This window comes from Antedon mediterranea, chromosome 5 (assembly GCF_964355755.1).
Source record: "Antedon mediterranea chromosome 5, ecAntMedi1.1, whole genome shotgun sequence".
NCBI classification, from domain to species: Eukaryota; Metazoa; Echinodermata; class Crinoidea; order Comatulida; family Antedonidae; genus Antedon; species Antedon mediterranea.
The window spans coordinates 26,404,743-26,432,128 of NC_092674.1; the positions used below are offsets into that span (position 1 = coordinate 26,404,743).

At 33.4% G+C, this 27,386-nt stretch overlaps 1 protein-coding gene across 1 annotated transcript; it reads right to left on the bottom strand.

Moving 5' to 3' along the window:
• Positions 1-5,099: 5,099 nt before the first annotated feature.
• Positions 5,100-27,277, bottom strand: LOC140050128 (sodium- and chloride-dependent glycine transporter 2-like). The gene is made up of 13 exons (XM_072095175.1): positions 27,105-27,277; positions 25,811-25,985; positions 22,633-22,764; positions 18,804-19,035; positions 17,665-17,797; positions 16,539-16,673; positions 15,373-15,601; positions 13,758-13,870; positions 13,248-13,388; positions 11,820-11,919; positions 11,101-11,201; positions 9,168-9,338; positions 5,100-8,474 (listed from the first exon to the last, which is right to left on the bottom strand). The coding sequence occupies exons 1-13, from the start codon at positions 27,135-27,137 to the stop codon at positions 8,292-8,294; spliced, it is 1,878 nt and encodes a 625-aa protein (XP_071951276.1). The 5' UTR covers positions 27,138-27,277; the 3' UTR covers positions 5,100-8,291.
• Positions 27,278-27,386: the final 109 nt, after the last annotated feature.

Below are 27,386 nucleotides of genomic sequence, written 5' to 3' on the forward strand. Positions count from 1 at the left end.
GTTCCTCGACCGACATAAATGTTGATGGAAAAGATAGCTAACATTTATAAAATAAAAGTTCCTTTACTGAACAGTTTTGCTTCCACAACATAGTCATCTTATGGACATCATTGAACTTTGTTACATAACGTGTTGTATATAATACTGTGAATGAGAAAGACTTTGAGAATTTGAAAGCATCAATCAATCTTTCTTTTCATCATAATCACAAAAATATCTAATACAAAATTAGGATGGAGGACGTACAACAAAGGCAAAGCCTAAACAAAAACGTACACCTTTACAAAAAGAACACAAAAAACCACCAAAAAATGACATTTTGCATTGTCGTACACCCATCCCCTTGCAAAGCCAAACTAAACAAGTGATATTACAAAGTAATACCATATATTTTAATACTCCAATGTTCACTGTTATTAGTGTATGTGATCATTATTCATATTGATTTAGGTTAAAACTACTAAATTATGTTAATCATTTTGTAGGTGCAATCAGGATTTAGTAAGGTTTAAAAAGAAAAGAAAATCGGGTCTCACCGTATGAGCCTAAAGCCGCAAAAATGTTAACATACTTTACTAATGCAAAATAAAAGACTCTTATGGTTGCTTAATCAAGGATCAATAAAAAGAAAACACCTCGTTTTTCAGTCACGATCCAATTTAGTTATGTCATTTTCCAATTATGGAAAAGGTACGATAATGTACCAGAATAATGAAGGATATTTTTTACATTGTATTTGTTACGTTTTCTTGTACTTTGTGGAATTGTATCGTGTTCTTCCTGTCCAGTCTGTTCTACTGCTTACATCTGCTCGGGCCCTCTCCCTTTCTCTCTCTCCCTCTCTCTCTCTCTCTCTCCTCCGCCTTCGGTGCATCACCGTACCGTAAGTGATATTTACACCAGGCCTAGGCCTTCTAGGCTGGTTGGGCCTGGGCATAACTATTAATAAATGAATCATTTAATCTAATAAATTCACCCAATAGATCTATGATTCCTTCAGTGCATTCATTAAACGCCATTTCTACTCTGATTTCTCTCTCTGATGACAAGCAAGAGAAGAAGGGGCGGGAGGGGACATTCTAGCAACGCCTCCTCTCTGATGACTCTGATTCAAGATTTATTTTGTCAATTGAAATGGAAATAATATGAGTACATTTTCAAAATTTTAAAATGTATATTAATAAAAGTATTACTATAAACAATATTTATATTATTTAAAACAGTCAATATATTAAAAGCAGACTTCAATACTACAGGGATACAACATTTTAAAAGTAACATATAAGAACATCAAAAATACTATAAACATTACATTACACAGGTTCCAATAATTAGTTAAAATATGCAATAAAACTGGCTAAAAGAATAAATAAAAATGCTGACTTTACTATGCTTGAGAGATATGCGTAAAAACTCGATAAAAACTAAACACGTGCGATGTGTATAAACTCGATACGTGCGATGTGTAAAAATTCTACACGCGCGATGTTTAAAAACTCAACACGCGCGATGTGTAAAAACTCAACACGCGCGATGTGTAAAAATTCAACACGCGCGATGTGTAAAAATTCAACACGCGCGATGTGTAAACATAACACTAAAGTCAAAGATTGTATAGCGCCGCTACGCGGCGCAAGATAGGTAACTGGGTGAGACCTTTGTAGATGGACGCCATTCCGGCGGACAAATTTGAACCGGAATAAAGTCGTTGTCAAGGCAATATCCACGATGTTTCGGTTAAAGAACGAAGTTGTCTAACCAAACATATCAATGTTAACACACAGAATTAATCGGAAAGTGTCCAGATCCCAAAGAAACTTTTATTTTACTTTGTTTACATAATTTCTTCCCTTTTCCATGAATCAATCATGTAAGCTGATTTTCCACTAGGCGAATTTGTTCGCGCGAATCGAAAGCGTCATGCTCTGCGCATGCGTATTCGAGTTTCTGTCTGTCATACTCCCTTCTGCGACGAATTCTAGTTCCTTGATTTTTCGCTGCAGCGAAATTTACTAGTTCGAATTGTTTCTACTTTTTGCGAAGCGAAATATTGCGCAACCAATCAGAGCTCAGGAAATGAGTTATGACGCTTTCATGAGCAATCATGCGAATCGAAATGCTCAGCAACCACGCGAGGAACATGAACGTCGCAGCTATTCGCTCATGTAGTGGAAAGAGAGTAGGCGATTTTTTTCTCTTCGCGAAACGTTTGATTCGCGCGAACAAATTCGCCTAGTGGAAAATCGGCTTAAGATGGTTAACCATTAAGATGGTTAACTTCGAGGCGGACCGCAAAATTTAAACCATTTACATTTAAATCATAATAATAACCTGTCCGCCCGAATGGCGTCCATGGATTTACCGCGTAGCGGCGCTATACAATCTTTGCTAAAGTCAACACGAGCGATGTCAACATAATTAACACGAGCGATGTGTAAACTCAACTCGCGCGATGTCTCCATAACACGAGTTAGGAAAACTTGACATAGTTATGTCCGTCCTGGCGTGCCATACTTGGTATTCATCACGCCCTACCACCTTTGTCAAACCCACCTTCACTCGTATACAAAGCCTCTTGATTTTGCTGTATCATTTGATTATGATTATTTAGGTTAAGGTATCGTTGGCGGCTATAGGACTGGCGACCAGACATTGAACTTCAAATCTATTATAATGTTGTCAATTTATGTATTCTCAATATTATATTTCTATGCCTACAAAAAGAGTCTATACATTATAACATTCTGATCACTATAGGCTCTACAATCATTATTGTTTGCCTCTATATTCCAAAAATAACGGTTTTTCTTCTTCTGAAAACAACCATTCTAATACTATGTTGTATCCGGTATTTTAAAACAATACGGTAGCAGATACTGTATTGATAAGTTCTCAATTTTCAGTTTTTTTTCTCCAACAATGTCATTAATTTTGTTAATAAGAAAAAAAAATGTATTTTCATATTATGTTATGTTAGAAAACAACAATTGTTTTTTATTATGCACGGATCACCAACTCGCCATGGTGACGAGTTCAAAATAAAGTTCAGTTTTCAATCGAGCATGACCGGGGCCCACACAGCCATGCGTGGCGGCGCTGGTGGGTGCGTCTATTCAGGTATAAGCAATATTTACAATAGTGTTTTGGGTGACTTTAAAATTATAGTAGGTGTTATAACATAAGTCAATGTCAAATATACTGATAGTTATAATAGGTATTGTAAATCGTTAATACTCAAATCAAACCTTGACAGTGAAGAAAATAATAACAATAGTAAGATGAAGTGTTGAAATATTATGTGTATATACGAAACTAAAAAGGAATGAAAAGAACTATGAAAAAGAAGCCCAAGACAAGAAAAGAGGAGGAAGTAATTGGTCTTCTCCTCCATTGGGGAGAGAGAAGGAAATAATATATATATATACATTTTAGGGTTTTTCTCAAATTGTAGTGGCCCCAATTGATATGCCTTAGTAAAAGCCATTTATGTTGAAATGCTAATTGAGATGACTGAGTGGTATGATAGAGTGTTTCCATTTATCGTTAAATCTGTCACACGGAAATTAGACAATGTTTTGTGTTCGATCACGCATTTATCCTTAATAGGGCTTATTATTCATATATTTTATTTTATTTCTTTGGTTAGGTTAAGGTTTTCGTCAAATTGTAGTGGCCCCAATTGATATGTCTAACGCCATTTATGTTGAAATGCCAATTGAGATGACTGTGTGGTATAATAGAATTTTTCCATTATCGTAAAATTCTATCTAGCCTATCGCACGGAAGATCAGAAAATGTTTTGTGTTCGATCACGCATTTCTCTCCTTAATAGGTCTTATTATTCATAGATTTTATTTTATTTCTTTGGCTCATTCATTTATTATTCCAGAGACAATTTTTGTACATGCACATTTTATGATCCAATAAACTGCGCCTTTTTTCTTTGTATTATAAGAATTTCAATAACTCATTTGAAATGTTGGTTGATCATAAACCTATTTAAGCCATTCGGTTGTATAAGTTATAGTACAAATTGTAGTTCAAACTAAGTCTTCTAAAAGTTATCAAAATTTGTGGTTTTACTGTCCGGTCAGTAAAAAGATTAGGTACATACCAAAATACAGTTCAAGTGTTTTAGCCAATGATTGTGGAATAATCCCTTCGCCAACACATAATTCTGTCATACTATAGACGATGGTACTTGATGACAGATAATTATAATATTACAATGAAAATAGTGAATAATTATTAATATAGGATCGTTAATAAAGTAAGCCTCCGATGTTTCGGTAGTTGAACTCTCAATTTTTGATATTCGTTTTTGCTTGTTGAGGGCGCACTAATGAAATCACCAGCAGAGTCATAATAAATAATATATATATATACTCCTAACTCTTTTTAAATATATTGCTTTGATCGTTAGTTGTGTTCAATTGTTGTGAGCAATGAAGACCAGCTTCACTTGAGTAATAACAGTAAATCTCACTCGTCTTTAGGCTTATCATCCAGCTCAAAATTATGCATTATGCATTTTTCGCGCCGATCCTTTGGGCTGAAAACAAAAATGGTTATAAACTCGGACTGGGCGTGCGCAAAACCAAAGTATGTCTGGGAGAGAGGAGAGTCTATGGGATACATGCAGACAGTAGTAAGACGTGTTCAATAAACAATGTTTCATTTTGTCAATTTATCTTTGTCAAAACAATCCTTCCATATTTTTGACGAATGGTGTGTACATGTGGGTCGGTCACATGGCCTTGGGGAGTAACACCTCTATCCCGGAATATGCACAGTACTACAGTTTAGTTTAGGACTTTGTTCATTTCAGACTATATTTATGTTACACAAAATGTTTAATACTGATTGTTAAACAAAAATAATTGATAATAAATCATTATTTCTTAAATTATTAAATAGAATATCAATAAATCTAATGAAGAAAGAACAATAATTAAAACTGTTACGTCAAAAAGTCGAGCAGCGTTTTTTGTAAGAAATATTTCTTGTTTTACTTCAGTAACGCAAATGTGGAAGAAAATGTCTTCTGAATAATACAGTAATAAAGAAACACTCAAAGATAGACAACAGACATACGGTAATTAAGACAATTTCGCTCAACTTTATTGTAATAATAAAATTCGCAACAACTGAACGAATAGCAACACAAATTAAATGGGTTTTTTTTGTTGTGGTACAGTAACATACACTATAACAAAAATGTCTTCTTACTAACAAAATGTATAGTTTGTGAAACAGAAATTTATGAACACCAGAATCTCTCCCAAAACGAAATCCTGGGCAAGTTCATGGTATTCTACTTTAGGAAGAGTTGAAAAGTACTGTATTGCAATAATTTTAATTTTATAAGCTAGCGATGGCATTAGCTATACAGTACGGGGCGCCGTTCAGGACATTTCTAAGTATTTTGTCGACAAAATTAGTGATGTCCCGAATATCTCCCCGTAATACAGTGCTATAACAGGATATTTAGATGTAGTGCGGTGCTATAATAAATGTACAAGTTATTTAAAGTGTACAAGTTATTTGTTGTTCTGATCTAATCCGATGAAGCGCCACATATGAACATAACAAACGGATTGTTTTGAGGCCGATTAGCCAAAAACATTTATAAATTCCGACCGAGCGAATAAAAATCAACACATTAAAAAAAATGTCTAGTTGTTGCTAGTACAATTAAAATTTGTTAAAATCTTAAAAGAATTATATACATCATAATAAAAAATATACAGTATAATAAAAAGAATTATGATTTATGAACGGATTATCCACCTATAGATGTACAATATAGGATTAAGCTGCAAGAGGATTAAGCTGATAACTAACAACAGTACTGTGAAAATGATTAATCATTCAATGTGAATATTTTAAATAACGTCTCTCTAATTAAAGACCAATGAATAACAGAGATACGTTAAGCACCTTGTAGCTCTGTTAATAATACATTACTGTTCAGAAGTGGGTCTTTAATTGTTAAAGTACCTTTAATATGAATATTTTAAATAACTTCCCTCTTATTAAAGACCTCTGAATAACAGAAATACGTTAAGCACTTTGTAGCTCTGTTAATAATATATTACTGTTCAGAAGTTGGTCTTTAATTGGAGAGACTTAACTTAAAGTACCTTTAATATGAATATTTTAAATAACTTCCCTCTAATTAAAGACCACTGAATAACAGAGATACGTTAAGCACTTTGTAGCTCGGTTAATAATACATTACTGTTCAGAAGTGGTTTTTAATTGGAGAGGCTTAACTTAAAGTACCTTCAATATGAATATTGTAAATAACGTCTCTCTAATTAAAGACCAATGAATAACAGAGATACGGTAAGCACTTTGTAGATCTGTTAATAATACATTACAGTTCAGAAGTGGTCTTTAATTGGAGAGACCTAACTTAAAGTACCTTTTTTAACGATAACATTTATCTATATTTACAATCAAGCAAACCATCCAATCTAACTATTAATTATTATTAACATAGCATTAACCTGAAATTAGATAACAGGGCCTAGGCGGTAGTAGGACCGACGGTAGATTTCCCACCTTGGTTGGGTTGATGGTAGTTGGGCCGCGACGGAATAGGACCGGCGCGCCGATAGTTGGGCTGACGACACTAGGGCTGACGACACTAGGGCTGGCGACACTAGGGCCGACGACACTAGGTGACGACGACACTAGGGCCGACGACACTAGGTGCCGACGACACTAGGGCTGACGACACTAGGTGCCGACGACACTAAGGCTGACGACACTAGGGCTGACGACACTAGGGCTGACGACACTAGGGCTGACGACACTAGGGCTGACGAAACTAGGGCCGACGACACTAGGTGCCGACGACACTAGGGCTGACGACACTAGGGCCGACGACACTAGGGCCGACGACACTAGGTGCCGATGATCAATAAACACCACATTCATACATAGGTAAGCCTAGGAAAAAAATGTCAATATAAAATACTATATCTAGGCTAAAAAAGCAACAGAAACAAAACACTCGAGAATGACCGTAATTTCTACAAAATAATAAAGCAGCTGCTTTGGCCGCCCATACCCTGTAATTGCGCTCGTGTGCCTCTTACAGTTTTCAATGACAACTTAATACGTAGGCCTAAAATACGTGCTCAGTAGGCCTACGAGGTAACATATAATCATCTGAATGTGTAACTACAGTATTTTTTAAAAGTGCTCACCCTGTTTGGAATACGGCTGGCAGTGTACGGTCCTGTTAATAGTATTTACTGTATAAAGTATACACATATCTATGGGTACAGTATATTGTTAAGCTTTGAGTTTTGTGTCTACACTTATAAAGTAAGGTTAAATGCAAAACTTCTTAAGTTTGGCAGATGTATTTCTGATATTATAAAATGTTAGCTCATTACTTATGATAGCGAATAAATACCAATAAATAACCTCTTACTCAACTATGAATATCATGTACTACATTGGAAGACCAAATTACATTTTAACAAAAATATTTCTTTTTTTAGCAATGTGTCTCTATAAATAAATCTGCTTAATTATTCAAACGATTGCATTGAATAGCCGTAATATTAACTATAATAATTAATATTAATACCAACAGTAAATGCCATACACAAGTATATTAATAAGTTTACATCGACAGTACAAATGTTTGTTTGTTCTCAAAGTTTAAATTATATTTAGAATTTTTTTAAATATTGCTTGTCAGTAGACTTATATAAACCAGGAGTTTGTAATTAGAATTACAACTCCATTATATAACTATTAAGGTCAAGATTCCGAATAATGGCATGCGTTGCAAATACGTCATTTTATGATCGAATGGGCGTGGTTATACCAGGGTTAAACCACGCCCAATTCAAGCTCGTACGCTACTAATCAAATTTGCTTGAAAGAACATGACGCATAAATCTATCGCATACCTACAAACCGGCCGACAAGAAATCCTATCAATATGCTGACACTTTACCATAGCACACAAAACGTAGAAGTAAAATGTCGGCATCAGGCCTCTGACTAGACTCAACAAGACTCGTCTGCCTATGATAATGACGTCATCTTCGATGTCTTCTTCGCCTAAACATGCTTCTTCCTTCTCTCGCGTCTCTTGATACACTGACGGTTATAGCGGATCGATTTATCAATAAGTTATTAATAAATCATCATCACCATAACTTTCAGTATACCTAAACTGTGCTTTCAATTCGATACATACACCAGATTAGAATGAAAGAAAGCTATGAAGGAGGATTTTCATCTAGGGTGTGGTCCAAATCCTCTTATACTGACGAATCAACGGCGTTCATAGCCGCATTGTAGGAAGGTGGAGATGATAAAGGAACGGCACTCTCATCATCACAATTCCCTCCACGGCCTTCGATCTCGGGATACTGCAATTCACGGCGATGTTCGTTTAAAAACGGTCCCCATTCAGAATGTGATTGTGCCGATCGTTCGATTTTCTGTAAGATTATTACAAATAAAATTAGGAATTGAAATTGTAGTCTACTAACATATATTGTGTTATTCTGTACTGTACTACGCTGCACACATATTACCAACGTTTGTAATACTATAGTTTTACGTAGCGCCATCATTTTTTTTTTCGTATTCCTTATCTCAGGTATAGTTATGACACGCTATATGTGTCAAAATATTTTTCTTTTCATGAATATTAAACGAATCGATGTCTAGGCTAACTAGTACGTGACGTAATTTATGCCACGGTATAAGTGTCTCTTTTAAATAGTTGAACAATGTACCAAAGTGCTTAGAAATGCTTCAAATCGCATTTGGAGACGTTTTAGACCATTTTGTGATTTTCGAAAAAACATTTTAACATTAATTAAATAGCTTCCCACTAAATGATTGTTAATAGCAAGAACAGGAAACAGACATGCGAAGCGCATCTCAAATCGTAGGCATCACGTTTATAATCTCTGCCAAGTAAACGTCAAAGACTGACCACGAAAGAACGGTCTGACCGTTCTTAACACTTTTTTTTTATTATTTAATATACAAAAATATTAATCACAAGAATCACCATAAAATTTACATTAAGATCACGTGGTTTTAATGGCCTAATCCGATTGGGCAACGATTCTTAAAATCAGGGGACATAAATTTAAAAAAAAATTATTTAACGAAAACCTCACCTCAATTAATGAACCTTTAGCCTTGGAAATTTCGTAGACAGCAATGATGGGAGTTGGTACAATTGCTGCTACAACCATCAGCCAGCCTAGAGCTTCAGCCCATGGCGGGAACTTGTAGTCTGTTTCGTACGTTAACGGAGCGTAACCAACGCAGAAGAAAACAAAGATGAACTAGATAAACAAAATGTATATTATTAATATTAATTATTACCCAGACAGAATCTTAAAAGAGTAGATATAGTTGATATAACAACATATAGTGTCATATTGTTCTACGAATTTCAGTTATGATTACGCAAAGCGGCTGACTGGGTTTATGTTCTAGGAACATGGTGTCTCTAGTGTCCATGTTCATAAATATCGTATTTTTATCTCTAGTATTGTTATTTGCTTGTGTTTATTTTGCGGCATATCGATCATCCTCTTCATAGCGACATGATCGGTTCCGTTATCGCTAGAAGTGGTAGGATGATGAGGACGGTGAACGCGCAGACAGACCGTTACAAGTACTCGTTCTACGGCATGCATTATAACAAAAGATTTGTTAGATATTTCTTTTTTCCCTTATTTGTATTTGAGGCAAGTCAGAATTTGAGCACTGTAATTTCCATTATATTGGATAATAGAAGGTATCTGTATCATATCAAATTTTGAGCGTAGACAAATTATAATACAGTATTATTAATATGTAATTTTATGTGGAACCATCCAATTGGTGGGTTAAACAATTTAACACCCTCAATACTCCACTCAAGAAGTTTGACCCATTTTATTTCTGAACGAGTTCAGTAGGCCTACCATTAAAAACATCAGTTTTTTAAATCGGATGTTTTTGTTGTAAATGTTTTATGTAAATACTTGAAGCTAGACTACAAATATTGAGATAGTCACAATTTCTTCAACAAAGATTATTTTTTTAATAATATTGATTATTATATTAACTATCTCGAAATACCTTGAAGTTATCTGTAAGGGTAAACGTATCTTTTCCGTTTCATGGTGACTTTGTAAATTATATCTTAAGTAAATCAACGAAGATTGTCTAGACAATTACTTTAATCATATTAACTTAATAATACAAAGTTGATATTGCATTTATCAATTAGCAGTACCCCGTGTAAACCTTTTCCATCAGTGTTCACATACTTAACCCATGGAGTTAATTACCACCATGCTTATTAACCTTTACTGATACTTTTTTTTATCTCGTTTCCATTGTATCTATTTAAATAATTATCATTATATCACGCGAAAATAATCATGCTGTGTCTCCATGATGGAAAATCTTCCACAACTTTACCTTCTAAAGACGGTTTTTCACTAGGCACATTTATTCGCTTGAATCGAAGTGTTGACGCATCTACTTTTGTGACGTGTAAAAATGCGCAACAAATCACATCTCAGGCATGTTCGAGCGAAAAAAGTGCAGAAGTATACACAACAACAACGTTATTAAACAGCCTTGACATTATAATATCATAATTCAGATTATTCTGTTGAATGATGACTGTTGTTATTATGAATTTTCCGGTCATTTAGACACGCGTATTAAATGACGTCAATCAAAGTTATATTTACTGCATCATATCAAAAATATGTTTTTGTATTTATTACTTCATTATTTGTTTTCGAACGACTCACAATTGTTCATAGTATTTCTAAAGAAACTATATACATAGTGTTACGGTATGTTCTATCGCTACCATTTTCAAAAATATCATTATCGTACAAATAAACGATCCAAGTTATAGGCCTATATACTGAAAAAATGTTTAAAAAAATTGAATATAAAATAACTAAATAAATAAATAGTGAAATTACAGTAATAATTAAATAGCACTACAACCGATGGTGTGTAGGCATGAGCAGATGTTTGTAACGCTTTGCTGCATTGTGCACTTGGAAATGTAATTAATAATACTATTGCACTTACTCCTATTACACAAGGTGTGATAATCATCCACATAGCTTTCCAGTAAATGTTTGGTGTAAAACCTAACATTTTACTTATGTCTTCCGTGTATCTTTGAATACCTAAACAAAAAAAGAAAATAATAAACAATATCAAAAATCATTATTTGTTGTTACATATATAAAATGTGTGCATGGAAAAATTGTTTTCCTTGACAGAACAGTGGTAAAACATTCGCAATTACATCATACATAGAACAAAAATTAGGCCTACAACTATAAACATCCATTAAACGTACATTAATCCCGCATAAAAATACATACACTAAAAAACGGTAAAATCTTAAAAATATATATATATATAGTATATATGTGAACTTTATTCAATCAATCGTACATTTGTTATAATGGTAACCACAATAAGGTATAATATTACAGTAGATTTTTACAAAAAAACAAGACCAATATAAATATTAATTATAAAATATATACAATGATTATTTACAGTAATGATAATAATAAAAATTAATTGTTTATATTGACTATTATTGGAAACAGAAGTTGAATAATAAAATACTGGAAAGTTTAATTAGAGGTTTACATGTGTGTTATTATGTTTATCAAGCGGATGATTTCTGTTGACAGCGCTATGATGTTAACGCACATTATACCCTATTCGCTATAGCCTAGTGGTCTTAATTGGAGTGCGTAGATATTTAATAATTCGCATTGGTCACTTACCATAAACGTAACTGATAACAATTAGTTCAACGAATGCAATAAGGAGAAGTGAAAACCCAGCAGAATAGTTATCCATTAAAGAAAGTAGATATATTCCTCCCTGAAAATAAAATAAATGAATAAAATAACTGATACATAGATATAATGTATTCTACGTTGACAAATTGATAGATTGAATATCTGGGGTAGCAAGGGAAAGCTATCACGATGACAATAGTATGTAAGCATGCATACGATCATAACAGTAAGATTCTTTATTATATATTATGATATATTATATTATTCTTTATATTTATCTTCGCCGTTGAGTGGTAGAAGATAAAAGTCTCTATAATATTATGCCTACTGTAATTTCTGCTATATACAATACAAAGAAGACAAAACAAATATAAAAGGCAAGGAAAGACCAAACAGGTACTGAACACCTATATCTTTAAAGAGAGTAAGGAGCCGAAACAATAAAATATAGCCGTGCATGACGAAATCAATCTAAAATTGTCTTATCTGTTGGAATTAGTTCTTATCGCCGTTGATGAGCGTTTGGGTCTCACTTAGACGCAAAACATGGTCGTAAGCGCGCATGAATTGTTTAACCAATCACGAATCAGTTGATCATCAACTGACGCTTATGATTGGTCAACTCACATTCACCACGTGAGGGTGGCTTTATCACACGCATGCACTATCTAAATAACTAAACAGAGAGCGAGACACAATTTCACAAGCTTTTTGTAGTTTCTGTTGACCTACTACTTTGAATTACTATAAATTAGGATTTAGTTTGATGTGAAATAAATCGCTTTTAACCTTTGGCATTAATAACTAGTTACATAAAATATTTTATATACAGGGAGATTTTTCGAAAATAGCCAAATGCGATTAGTTCTTCCTATTTTATCTATTATGAATGCGGCTTGGAAATGCATCAGGTTTGAATCGAGCTCTGGAATTACGTAATATTTTGTGACGGTAAATATTTATTTAGGTTTCAATGTCATTTGTAAACATTTGCTATCTTGTTTGATTATTATCTGGTGATAATGATAATAGAAAAATGATAATGACGTCAATGATTACGAAGACAATAAATAGTTTTCTGTTTGTGTTAAAATTCCGTTTGAGTTTATATTTCTTTCAGTGACTTCAGCTAAATAATTATTTATATACAAAAAAAAATCGCTTTTCAGATCTCCACCTCCAGGTATGATATGAGTGTAAACGCAAAGATACAACATCAGGCATGTTCGGAACAAACAAGTGTAAAGGGAAGTAATAATCGTCGTTAAAACAGGATGGATAGGCTACAAGACTATCATTGCGGACATATAAATACAAGGCCATTTTTCAAGAACTCACTAATTTAATTTAAATTGTGACAAGTATAAACTTATACTTGTCACAATTTAAATTAAATTAGTATGTTTGTACCTCAGTTACATGCGGAATTCCCAGCAAGAATCCAACAACACAGAATCCCAATGTGAACCAGATCTTCTTCGATTGGACATTTTCTATTTTGGTTGAAAGTTCGTCACAAAAAGCTGTTATTACCGTCTCCATCATTACAAACTGCGGTAAAATAATAAATAAATGCATTTGCATATTAGGCCTATATATTGAGCCTACTGTTACATGAGGCAACATATATTTAAAATTATAAAAATAGTAATAAATTATGTGATACGAAATATGTAAACATTTTAACTACACAAGTCATATCTGCTTAAGCTTGGATCGCGCTTAGACGCAATATAATGGCATAGTTGCAACGCAACGTGAATTGACCAATCACAAGCGACAGTTCGGATACTCAATCGCTTCGTGATTCGTCAAATTATACATTATTGCGCTTAGGTTCTTGCATTGGATCCAAGCTTTAGCAAATAACCTCTATTAATAGGCCTATGTCATTTACAAATAAATTTGTGTTTTTTTTACCTGACTGTCCAATCCAAGAGTGAATAACATACAAAAGAATAAGAAAGACCAGAAAGGAGATGCTGGCATCCTAGCCACCGCTTCCGGATAAGCAACAAACGCCAGACCAGGTCCTTTAAAAATAGAAAATCATCAATTACTATGCGTTTCAGTATTAAGCATTATATAACACCTAAATAAATTCATGTCATTTCATTGAACAATTGTGAGTCGCATGCCGCGCAATAGTACGCACTAAAGATCGTTACATAGTACTTTATTTATTTGTATAATAATGAATGACTCTGAAATTATCAGGAAGAAGAAAGATCATAAAGTAAGAATTAATAATATAAACAACCTAAATGAATTAAAAGAATTTGGGAAACTTTCTCAAAATTACCGGTTTCATAATTCAGTTTCTATAAAATTAATTACAAATGACAGCATAAGAGAGAGGAACTTGGTGTATCAAATGATTGGTTGCTGCTGCAGTATGTTAGAAAACAGAAATTGTCCTACTTTGGTCACATTAAGCGACAAGATGGAATGGAGAAGAGAGTGTTGGAGGCTTATATTCCAGGGAAGAGAAAAAGAGGAAGACCAAGATGCAAAAATGGGAGAAGATTATAGTAAATGTGTTTGGCTCTATGGAGCAAGGAAGTAGGATGACAGTAGATGGTATCAGAGAAGCCTCGCTCTGATCAGAGTTTGTTTTGACGACGACGAAGATACAATTAATAGCTTTATCCATATTGTGTAATTTTGTGCAATATGTTCCAATATGTTTAAATATGTATACGGATCGTAGTCAACTGTTTACCATATGTATCTAGTTTAATTTGATTTCTATAATTAGTTCAGTGTCCGCAAGAGAATAACAATTAAAACTAAATCTGCTTTAATTTCACTTAAAGGTTTCCATTACAAACGCAATACCGTACAGTTTAATTTAATACTAACATTTAGATATCGATGATATATCTTGTGCATACTGAGCTAATCAATTAAATATACCGGTAATTATTACCGTACATTTCGCTCTGTAAACACTATTTTTAGTTGCTTTATTATGACTGTTTCTTTCACATCTAAATTGCTAGTACAAACATTAACTATTCATTAAAACTGTCTTTCTGTACTGTTGCTAGAATTTAATCATAAAACCATCTACATCTTTTAGAAATCAGTAATTTGTATTCAGAATTAATCAGAAACCTAAAGCGATAACATAGTATCTTCAATTAAATAAGAAAATTGAAAACCATCAATAATAATAATTGTTATTCAACTCGTATGCTGTACAAATATTTATTCATTGATATATTTTAAAGATGATTTCTTGTTGATTCACTTTTGTCTTCAACTTTGCAATTAAAGTAATGTTGTAAGAAGAGCATGGAGGTGTTATTCACGAGGGGAGGTAGATATGTTGTCTCTATGCAACAGTGAGGGCTAACGATTTCAGCAATGGTGTATTACCTCGACCGCTATCAAATTAATCCGCAACTCGTAATACGCGCATAGCTGCAAAATAAATAGTGCGCGATGTTTTTTGGCAGCAGAAAATCCATCACGCGATAAACATTAAGGGCACAAAGTTTAAAAAGAACTGTGCATTATGATATACACTTACCAGTACTAGCAACCTTATCAATTTCAAGATTAGCATCGTGCGCCATGAAACCAATGACAGAGAAGATGACGAAGCCAGCAAAGATACTCGTACCACAGTTAGTGAACGCAACGACCAGAGCGTCCCGATGGCAGTTGTTGTGGAATTTATTGTAACTGGATAGTGTGTGGAGACTTCCCCAGGCGACCCCCAGGGAATAGAAAATCTGGGAGGCAGCGTCCTTCCATACCTATATTACACAAATGTATTTACATTAAACACTGTTATCTAATAATAAACTTATTGCGTGATCTGGATGTAAAGTTTGTATTCCAAGTTTTACGTTGGAAAAGCTCTGTCTACACTATCAAACATCGTGTCCATACATGGGCACATCACATTATTATAAGTTATCACGTTATACATAAGTTTGATAGTGTAGACAGAGCTTTAGACGCAACGGCGTAGGCATAATATAAATGAGTTAACCAATCACAATCGATAATTCGGATGATCCATTCCGTCGTGATTGGTCAAATCAGGGAAAAGTGAAATCTAGCCTACTCTTCTCTGGTCAAATTACTTGGGTCAAAGTGGAGAACCAAGCTACTCTTCGGTACTATTGTTCAAACTATCGTATTCTTTACTTCTACTGTTATAATACATATTTTCAAAACCCTCACAAAACTATATTCTCATAGTTTAATATTATATAGGTTATGAACAAAGCTCTATAATGCTGTTCCCATCAACAACCGTACTTTGCAGTCGTAAATATTATTGTAACAACTAAAAGTCACGTCTGAACAATTTGTCTAGACCAGAAATCGTCAGCTGCCGCCACATTTTTTAAAGTACAGTCCCATGTACTGTAATATAGAGCTTTTGATTTTCGAGGACCTAGGACCCAGGAATTACGTAAATTATACATTACATATTCTTTCCACTGAAATCTTTGTAATGGGGTCCCACAAATTAACACAAATTGGCAAACCTATCAAAACGTGTGCGCACAATAAATTAACATGACGTCATCGGTCCTGGCCAATTGAAAGCTCCCTAATAAGCACTCCACTTAAAACTCTTCTTTTTAATTAATAATACTAATATTGTTATGCGTTCTGTTCTTTTTAGGGCGCCATATAAAAAGTTTTATAGAATAGAACAGAATAGATGAAATATGGTACCTTTGGATCTTTCAACAGTTCAAATTTCGGCCACACGAAATACAGAATACCATCGGCAGCTCCGGGTAGTGTAACGCCACGAATGAACAAAATTAAAAGAACCAAATACGGGAACGTTGCTGTGAAATATACAACCTGTGAATTAAATAAATGGGATGTTACTTACTGCGCATGCTTACAATGAGAATATTGATGAAGAAGTCTACATCTATTCACTACTTATGTCTACTTTAGATATTAAGTGTTAAGATCGATTGTTTTCAAACTCAAGTACACGACAAATGTTTCTCTAAAATGGCTATAAGTTCCCTCGTGGCACATTCGTTAGTGTGGCGCTCCATACTATTATATACACGGTGGCTCTCCGTGGCGTTTCATACTAGGTAGCTTACAATGTAACGAAAATCTCATATTATATATACCATGTCAATAAAGCGACAGACCGGGATGTATATTGCGATAGATTTTCCATAATTAATTCATCCGTGAAAGAAGCTATTGGTCACAAAAACATTAATTCGAGGGTTAAAAGGAAACAAGAAAAACAGGTACTGTAATCTAAAAATCACTGCAGGTAAAATCATTACACAGATCGATACTTCCTTTCAAAAACCTACTACATAACAAAAAACTAGTTTTATCCAGTTTTATAACCTTCATCAAGGGGTGTTACGAAAAATAAATCTCTTCAAAATAGGTCAAAAATATATACTTTCATTATAATTTATATAACCCTGAAAAAAACCTGTATTGATTAAATTTTGACACGAAAGATGGCTAAAGGAAAAAAGCATCTTGTCACGATTTTCAATCAAAAATATACGTTTGTCAAAAACAAAAATTGTGTAGGATTATATACACACGGTGAAATAAAAAATGTTCGACTATTACAAGAATACGTAGGAATAGTATTAATAACTCGGGTATAATATAAGGGAAGTCGAGTGGGCTTATATACGTACTAGGGTGGTCTTAACATCGCAACAATTTACGGGCTTAAGCTCGGGATATCGATGCGGCACAGACGTAGAAATAATATGTTTGCAAAAATAATAATGTCTCAAATGGCACCCCGTACAATATTGTAATAAATTACAAAACATCATCACCAGCACATACTACTTACTTTGCCGGATGATTTGACCCCCTTTGCAATACAAAAGAAAACAATGATCCAGGCGAGTAGCAGACACAAGCAGAGGTCCCATCTTACGGAACCTGGTTCCTCAATACCAGACGACCGGTGCAAGACACGGTTGCTAAGTTGACGAAGAAAGAAAAGAGATATATTCATGTTACTAAAGTAGGCCTAATCAATATTGATCTAGGAAGAGGTAGCATTATTTTGTTTGATTGCAATATTTACTCTTCTTGATACAGCAGGGAACATTTTCGCCAGTGTAGCGTAGCAAAAAGCTATACAAAACAACCTTATTGCTACACATTTTGAAAATTGTGTAGAAAAAAATACAATACAAAACTATGTTTCTCGACTTAAAAATCAGTTTGATTAGCAATATTGCTAAACAAAATTTTTAAATGAAAATTTTCCCTGTACAGTATAAACATCATGACAATCATAATATATGATGTAGTAGTACTGTGGTTATAACATCATGATAATTATATAGTAATGATATCATCGTGATGTTAATGATGATACCGTAATGATAAAAATAATCATAATGGTAAAAATAATCATAATGAAAAGGAGTAAATTGTTTTTAAAAATAGCAATTTTATTCTTCTATGATATTGATACAGTATACTAACATCATGGCAATTATAATATGATGTAGTAGTACTGTGGTTATAACATCATGATAATTATAATAATCATGATCATGGATGATGATGACGATACTGTAATGATAAAACATCATGATAATGATAAGTCCATGGTATCATGATTAAGAAATGATGATAACGATATGAAAATGAAGATCATGATGATTTTATTGCAACCAGCATATTTTACATAATTGTACACCCACAAATTGATATTTCATATTTTAATCTTACCAGGATAAAATTGTGAACACGTGACGTGTACAAGATGGCCACTAAGGTTACAGTGTCAAGGTCAAAGTTAAGTTGACGTTCATGGCATATTCGAAAACTCAACAGCTTCATCAACATCCGAATTCCAGAAAAAATGATGACTTCATTTACATATTTCAATAGTGTTGCACACCCCGGATACAATCAAACGGGATGGGTAAGACAGGGGCATGAATTATAATATTATAAATTACATGGACTCACTTCCAAAACTCAACGCTTGGTCTTACGGAATCGTTGCTATGAACGGCAGTACCGTTTTCATCCATAACAGTTCCATTCAATGAACACATGTCAGAGTTCCACTCATGTCCACACGATGCCCACGGTAACTCTGACGTCATCGAGGCGAATAAGTAGAAGAGAATATAGGCGATGATGACGTTGTAATAACAGCATACCATAGCAGTAATAAGGGTCATTCCCCATCCGAGACCTAGGGTGGGAAAAGCAGTATATTAAAATCGACGAATATAACACTGTGTGACTGCTGTAGAAACAACATTAACACAAAACAAATGAAATAAAGTCATTACATATAGGCCTATAGCAAAACAAGCAGTTAACATTTTACTAATAAAATATTTGACAATTTAAATTCAAAATTTCTTAATTTTATAACATCGATGTGTAAGCTAGGTAAAATCTGGTTTTCATTTAAATATTGACCTTCTTGCTAAACCCATCGGAATTTAACTTTTAAGTGGTTTCAAACCAAATATCCCAAAAACTACACCTTAAACTGAGAAGGCAAGATTTATGAAAACCAGACTCCAACAGACAACCACATCTGGATGGAGTCCCAAAAATGGCAATAGACGTATCTCTCAAACAATCAATATGGAAACAGCTGGTGCTGCATACTACTTTTTTCGCGCGTTTTCGTTAAGCACAACATTATTTTAGTATTCGTTGAACGAAAAACGCGCGAAACAACAATGTCCCAGTTTTAATGAAAAATATAGGGAGATTTACTGACTTAATATTACATAAAAGCAAGCTTTCCTGTCTCGAATAATCTCATTTCGGACGCAGTTCTGTAAAGCGCAGCTAGAAAGAAAGAGCATTTTCTGTACTTAATAAAAGATTATGCGTTTTGAGTCAACTATTTAAAGTATGCCGATGATGTCGATGCGTAGTACGAGCTGCGTAAGACACAATCACGTCTATTAAACAATGGTGTGGTTAACTATAGAGTAATGTTTAGCGGCCTTTTCAATAATCAATTATAGTAAATACGCGTTGACGCATTCTTCTTAAGCGGAATTGTAGAAATTCGGCAATCAGATTTTATTTGTTTCTTTTGATTTTAACGCAGACAACGAGAACACGTCCTCGACTGGAAAACTAGCTTTAAGTGCTGTTGTGAACATCACACGAATATTAGTAATAAAATATAACAAGCAAGTCAGTTATAATATCGTTTAAATATGTATTACAATATTATAATTATTTCTTTCCCAAAGATTTCACATTTTACTACTGAAATCACACATACGCTATTCTTTACTTCCAAGTTCCCACCCCCTCCCCATACCACAAAACCACCCAATTCCCCCGCCATCCCATATACCTAAGTAACCCAGGTATTTCATACTCTCATAAATTCTTGCATAGCCCTTCTTATTCCCTTCAGTTTAAACCCCATGTTTATATTATATGAACACAATAGGACTTATCTGCGGTGCTCGTTACTGATGACGACGCCTGTCGATGATGCGAGATTCCGGGTAGCACACCTTCCCTCAGACGTATCCAACTAGCCTAGCCTAAAATAGTAAAATAATCCTTCCTCTATACAACTCCCTGCTCTTACTTAAATAATAACAATAACCTCCCATCCGATAAAAACGCTACCGACACCGATAAAATAAATAGGAGCATTTTAATCAGTGTCATTTTGTTACGATCGTAAAGATCTGTGTTGTTTGGATGGAATGCCATTCGTTTTAAATGTATAGGCCTACTATTATTTATTTTCAGTAAATACAAAATAATCTGAATTATTTATTTAAATATTTGTATAAATTAAAATTTTCCAAGTTTATATTAATTTTGTTTACGATTAGATATAACGATTGTTTATGTTATTTTCAATGTTTTGTAATAGAGGACCATTACCTTGGCATTGAGGAGCATACTGTACTATAATGAGCTAATTTGAATTAAAGTTTAAACAATGTATGCAAACATTTAAATTGATTCTTATATTCAACAACATTGATTGTTTTACTTAAATATATTCAACAAAATTAAAATGATATCAAATTTATCACAAGATACGATAATCGCCTTCTGATTTTCTTCTGATAGAAATAATATATCTCGTCTCCGAGTTGACAACTTAGAAATCCTATAGCAAGTTTAATTTCCTCTATCTCATTATGATGAGTTCAGATATTCGTGGAAATTTCCATCAGCTTTTCTACGACTCGTTTTAAAAAATATGTATGCTATACGAGAGTAGTAGCGTGTAATATCATTAAATGTGATCCCCTTAGAGAGAGAGAGGGAGATGCTAAGATATATCAAAAACTACTGAAGTAGAAGACGAAATCGCATCTTTAAAATGTTAATTACTATGCATTAATAACAGTTAAATTCTTTTCTCAACTCGCAAATAGACATAATATTATTTTCGGGCATTATTTCAATCATAATTCTCTTCTTACCACACCAAGGCAATCTAACAAACAGTCACTCGAACACCAACATTTTAAAGAGGACACATTATCATTTATAAGAACACAATTCATTTTGCCTAAGATACTAAATTCGTACCGCTAAATGACTCGGCCTTAGTACAAAGCTAAGTCGTCCGGCCGAAGCAGCTAGTTCACTTCTCGTAGATACTGTATAATAAACTTGGAGAGGAAAGTAACAAATTAGCGACATAAAAAGAAAACAATTTTTCATTTCTTTCAACCAAAACTGTAAGTTAAATAAAATGTTCAAGCTACAAACAAGACTATTCTTCTTGTTAATGAAATTTTCATTAAAGTTTACAGGGATTTTTCATCAACGTATAGGCCTATATTTGCCAAATTAAAACCATAAAAGGTAAAATATATAAATTTAATTTATTTTCAATAATAATAATATTTTACCCGTTTTTTAAGGGGTTAATTTTATGCATGGAAGACTTTGATTTTTAAATTGTTCAACTCAACTTATTTTGGAAATTTCCAGAATTTTATAAATACAGTTGATTAATATGGGTAAAATATCATAAATACATAATTATGTTAATAATATAGGCATAATTACCAATAATTATAATAAATATATTTGTTGTAAAAACCACACAGTATGAAAATGAAGAATGTTTTGTTTGTCCAATATCATCCAGTTTCAAAACCATTTTTACAAATAATGGGTTCGTTTTTTGATAAGCAACGGGTTAATTAAAAATATACTGTCATTTATATCTATTTTAAAAGAAAGACAAATATAAATTGCTTATTTTGTAAATCGAACTTTTGGTAACTCCAAAAGATTCTAGAAACCATGTTTATCAAAATTGTATACAGTCAACTATCACAATACCGGAATCCTCTACAAAAGCATAGGAAACTCAAACAAATCAAGATTCTCTTCGAGGTCCAAAAGCACCAAAGTCGTTTTATCTTGGAGAAATTATTATTTCTCTGTATATGGTTTACCATTATAAAATCACAATAGGAATACCAGAATTTCTGGAAAACCAGGAAGCCCATCCGAAGTTTGTTCGGTATTGCAAAGTTGACTGTACAAATGTATGTATTTTACTTAAAGTTATTAAAATAAGCAACTATAGTTGTGCTTTCTTTTATGACAGTATATGTTTAATTACGATGTGCATACCTAAACAATATAAAAAAGTAATCAAACATGGTTCAATGTTCATCAATGTCTACTCGAATTGTATTGAAACTTTATGTCAGTTAATTTTCAGAAATATGATTATTAAGTATAGAAATTCAAACTGGATAATTAGGTACAAACTGTGTTAATGGAAAAAAGTGTTGTAGTTGGTTTAAGAAAAAATGAATACCTTTGAATACTGGACTAATTTTCCATATACTTATGGCTCCCAGGCTGGCGAATTGTCCAAAAGACAACTCGAGAAAGAAGAGTGGAAGTCCAGCGCATAACAACATGATGATATATGGAAGGAGGAACGCACCTAGAACAAAATAAAAACATTACGTTTAAACTTACATAAAAAGGACACCGTGCGACATTTTGAGGACAGGTCCGGTCCTCCCTTGATATTGTTTAATTTACGGTAAAAATAAAACAGTCAGGGGGAAAATGGCAAAATGTTTCCTACTTTCTAGGATTTTTAACCTATATTGTTTTGACTACTTGTAACCACAAGGCTGATTTTTACATTTTTCTTCTAACTGAAAATTAATGTTGAAATTGGTTTTTTGTCCGGTCCTCCATTACACGAAAAAATTGTTATAGTTGTGTTTGTTAATTTACGGTAAAAGAAAATATTGCCATTTTCATATTTTGTTTGTAGACCAATGAAATTGTTATTTTAATAAAATATTAAAACAAAATATCAAAACAGTCAACAAGAGTCAATTTTTTTGTTATTGTTATTGCCTTTTATTTTGCAATATTTTCATACGCATTACGATTTAATTGTCTGTGTTAATATAACCGATTCTATATAATCGATGCTTTTGTAATAAATGTATATTTCGTTAAATATATTCGGATCCTCCTGTATTTCAGAACAAAAATATAAATGTTCACGGCGGTCGAACTAATTTATTCTTGTTCCTACAATGTGAACATGTTATCGTATTGAAAGCATAAACAGCGGGAATCAATTGGAAAACATCAACTACGTATAGTATTTGATCCTCCCTTGCGGAGCAGGTGGGGCCGTTCTAGGTAGAAAAAATGGAAGCACATGCTAAAACGTGATCATATTGAAAACTATGCCCAGTGGAGGCCTCAATAGCGTAACGATTCATAAATACTGGCTCTGTAGGTAGGTACAGATGGTCGATATCTGGCGTTAAATTCTGATTTGATATTTGCATTAACGACTTTTCATAAATGTCGTAGAGTGAAATTACAATGTCATCCTTCTCTGGTAATAGTATGCGTTTGAGTAAGCAAATTATTAGAATTGAGTATGAGACGCCGACTACAAAATATTTGACTGATATGATTGAAACTCCGACATTTACATGAACCATTGTGAAATGTTATTCTAGACAAAATCACATATTCGATATTCGTAGAAAATGTGTAAAAACTAAAATTAATCAAATTGAATATTAATTTACGGGTGTTTTTTTTTTCAAATTTTTTTTTAATAAGTTATTAATATATTATGTTTAAACAAATGACGTCACAATATATCAAAATTTACATTAAAATAATGACATGAAATGAAAATAAAATTTAGCTTTACAATACAATGTATATTAACCTATGGATTTCGCGACTGCCAATTTATGTAAAACATTGCACAGATTGCCTTGCCGTTTTAATATCACTACTTCAATTCCTTGGGGTAAAAATAATAAGTGTACCAAGGCCATACATCATACAATGGGTCACGCCATACATGTCTGTCCGTACAGGCGGAAATCATTATCCAACTGGGTTCTTATAAACGTAAATCGCTACTGGCAATAGACGCTATACATTTTCGCGCGCTAAGTTTACTTAGCTATAATATGGACTTTATATAGTACTGTAGTTATATTTTTAGGGTAATATTATATATCCTAAGATGAATAATAATCCTATTAATAATAGTATATTTAATTCAATTACACGTATGAATAAATTCTTTCATTGGATTAAATCTAAAAACACGCTCGTTATAATATATTATCAAACGAACAATTACTTTGTTCTTTTGTAGGTCACGCATTCATTTGTTTTCTTATTTCGTCATCGTGACATCATGCGTCAACATCGACACAGAACATGTCAACATCGACACGCGTTAGCATTAACATCGACACATAATAATATTTACTCTCTCGACGTATTCTTTCAATTCAAGAATCATCTAACTCGTCCTGGGGACGATAACACAGTACAAATCTAGTTGTTTTCCTTTTCTTCACAATGCGGCCAATTTGATTACCGTTATTCAGGTACTGGTTCATCCTAATAAAGATATGCCTACAAAACTGGGAATGGGAGCCCCGGAGGAAAAGTGGCCAAAACACAGGACTTTGGCGGCTTTCCAAATTTAAATTTTTTTTAAAAGGTACGTTGGAGATATACACAGTACGATGTTACTATACTTCTGATGTTCTTATTCTCGTACTTTTCCCCTGATCTTCAAGGAAGTTATTGTTAACAATTTAATAAATATTAACTTCGACCTTCGTTCATTGCAGTTTGTGTATGCCCTTTGTCAGGCACAGGAACCAATACTATATTAAATAATGTTTGCTGTACTTCTTTGTAAATTTAAATATTTTATCGAGACCTTTGTTAAAAAGTTGTTTATAAACCAAAGCAACAATAGAGTATTCCTTCAGGCTATGTCGAGTGTATGCGCGTCCTCATACGTTACTTCTCGCAATGTATGGTAACAAAATTAATTAAGTGTTAGATAAAATATAAAATTGGAAGACAAACTTGGAGATTGTTTACATAAAATTCTTGAAATTGTGGTCATTTTATACACGTGGTATATGGCATTTTTCCGGGAAGTGAACGGTCAGGCTGATACAGTGTTTAGGAATGCCTTATTGATGATAGTAAAACTGTTTCCGAATGAATGGAACGGTATAACTGATTACATTCAGTATATTCATTGATAAGATGCAATTACGTCTTTGAACGCTTGGAACGTATCCAAACACGTGATTACATTATGTTTTCCCACGTTTTCATTTCAATAAGATATTTAAGATGTAGATGCCTTATTTCAGTTTGATAAAGAAATATTAATGTTTTCATTTATCACAGGTATTTCTAGAAGAATTCCCTCTTCCAACTAAATTTTATTCGATATCACGGTGAATCACGTTGTGGTCTTTTTGTAACTTTTAGGCTAAGGTGGCGCCTGATGGAAAAATACAGAGTGCGCGCAGATGACTAAACATTACGTCATTGTTGAAGAGGAGAGAATGTTGACCATAGAGATTGATTGATGATCATAAGGATTGTTGACTCTAATGATAACACACATTGATGATTAATGATTTCTAAGAAGAAAACAATCAAATGTCGTTACTTACCTCCTCCGTTTGAGTAAGCCAAGTAAGGAAATCTCCAAATGTTTCCTAACCCCACGGCATACCCCACGCAAGACAGCATAAAGTCGAGTTTACTACCCCAGTTGCCCCGAATTGTATTTTCATCTCCATCGCACTTCTCAGTATTTCCAACTGATATGGTGCTATATGCCACAGCCTAAATCAAATAAGTTTTATTAAAGTTTTTAATGTTATTATCAACCATCGGATAAATTTGTTATCCAATCTTGGTATAATAATTTGATAATGTATACAGTTAGATCATGTTGATTACATAATAATTTGACATTTAATTTTTTTTATTAGATTTTCATACGCCCCCCCCCCCCCCTCCACCCATTTTCAAATCAAAATAAAAGTACAACTATTTACTGAGAATTGAAATTATTATGTATCCGACACTGTACACACGTGTTGGATTTTTATGGTATAAATCTCTGCTCTAGATACAGTCTAGTCAATCGATACACAGTACACTGTCTATTGATGGTCAATTATCAATAACAATAACATTAACAACAGATGGTTTAAATAATAATATTATTATTAACATATTGTTGACCATGTGGTACCCTACCATTAAATATGTAACGCATACATAAACCTACGAACAGGCGTCAACCTTTCATACTAGGCCCTACAGTTTATGTAAATAAATGTAACATCTTGTGTATAATATGTAAATAATGTCAAATCAAAGTGCTTTACTATACAGTAGATCTAATTTCTTTTTTCTAATATTAATATAGTTAGGCCTAGGCCTAGGCCTCATAAATCAATAACAACAAATTATAGGCCTATATAAAATATAATAATTTATATTAATAATAATACTTAATACTAATAGGCTAGGCCTAAATAAAATAAAATAAATTAAATATTTTAATTAATTAAAAATTATTATTAATTAGCCCTAGCCTACTACTAATTTCTATCACTATATAATATTAAGCCTAACCTACTCCTTTGATTGGCAATAATAATATAATAGATAGGCCTGGGCCTAGGCTAGGCCAACAACTGCTAGGCTTTGCCCTTATATACTACTAGTTAGCCCCTCCCTAGCCTTTAGGCCTCCTCTCTAGCTAGGCTTAAGCAATATGCCTAGCCTAGGCCTAGGCTAGCCTAGTAGTACTAGGCCCTAGCCTACTATAGGCCTACTAGCCTAACTAGCCTAGGCCTAGGCCTAGCTTAATTAGCTAGGCTAGTTAGACAATAAACTAAAAACTATTATAAATCACTCACAATACATATTTCAAGATCTCAAATTTCTTACCTCATTTGCTTTAGATTCCGAAGCAGATGTCATGTTCACAAAGATAATTCAGGCGATTAATGATTTTATGAAAAGTAAAATTATCTATTTTTACGTCGTACGTAAAAATAATTGCACTGCAATAATTTGTAAAAACGCGCGCGTAATGTACATGCACACGAGGTAAAGTAGTGTGAATGAGCCTTTGTTGAAAAAATTTACTATCGAAAGGGCGTATGTAAAATCATTGAAAGAACTATGTCCAATCAAAATTATGGAAATTTCGGATTCGTACATTTTGTA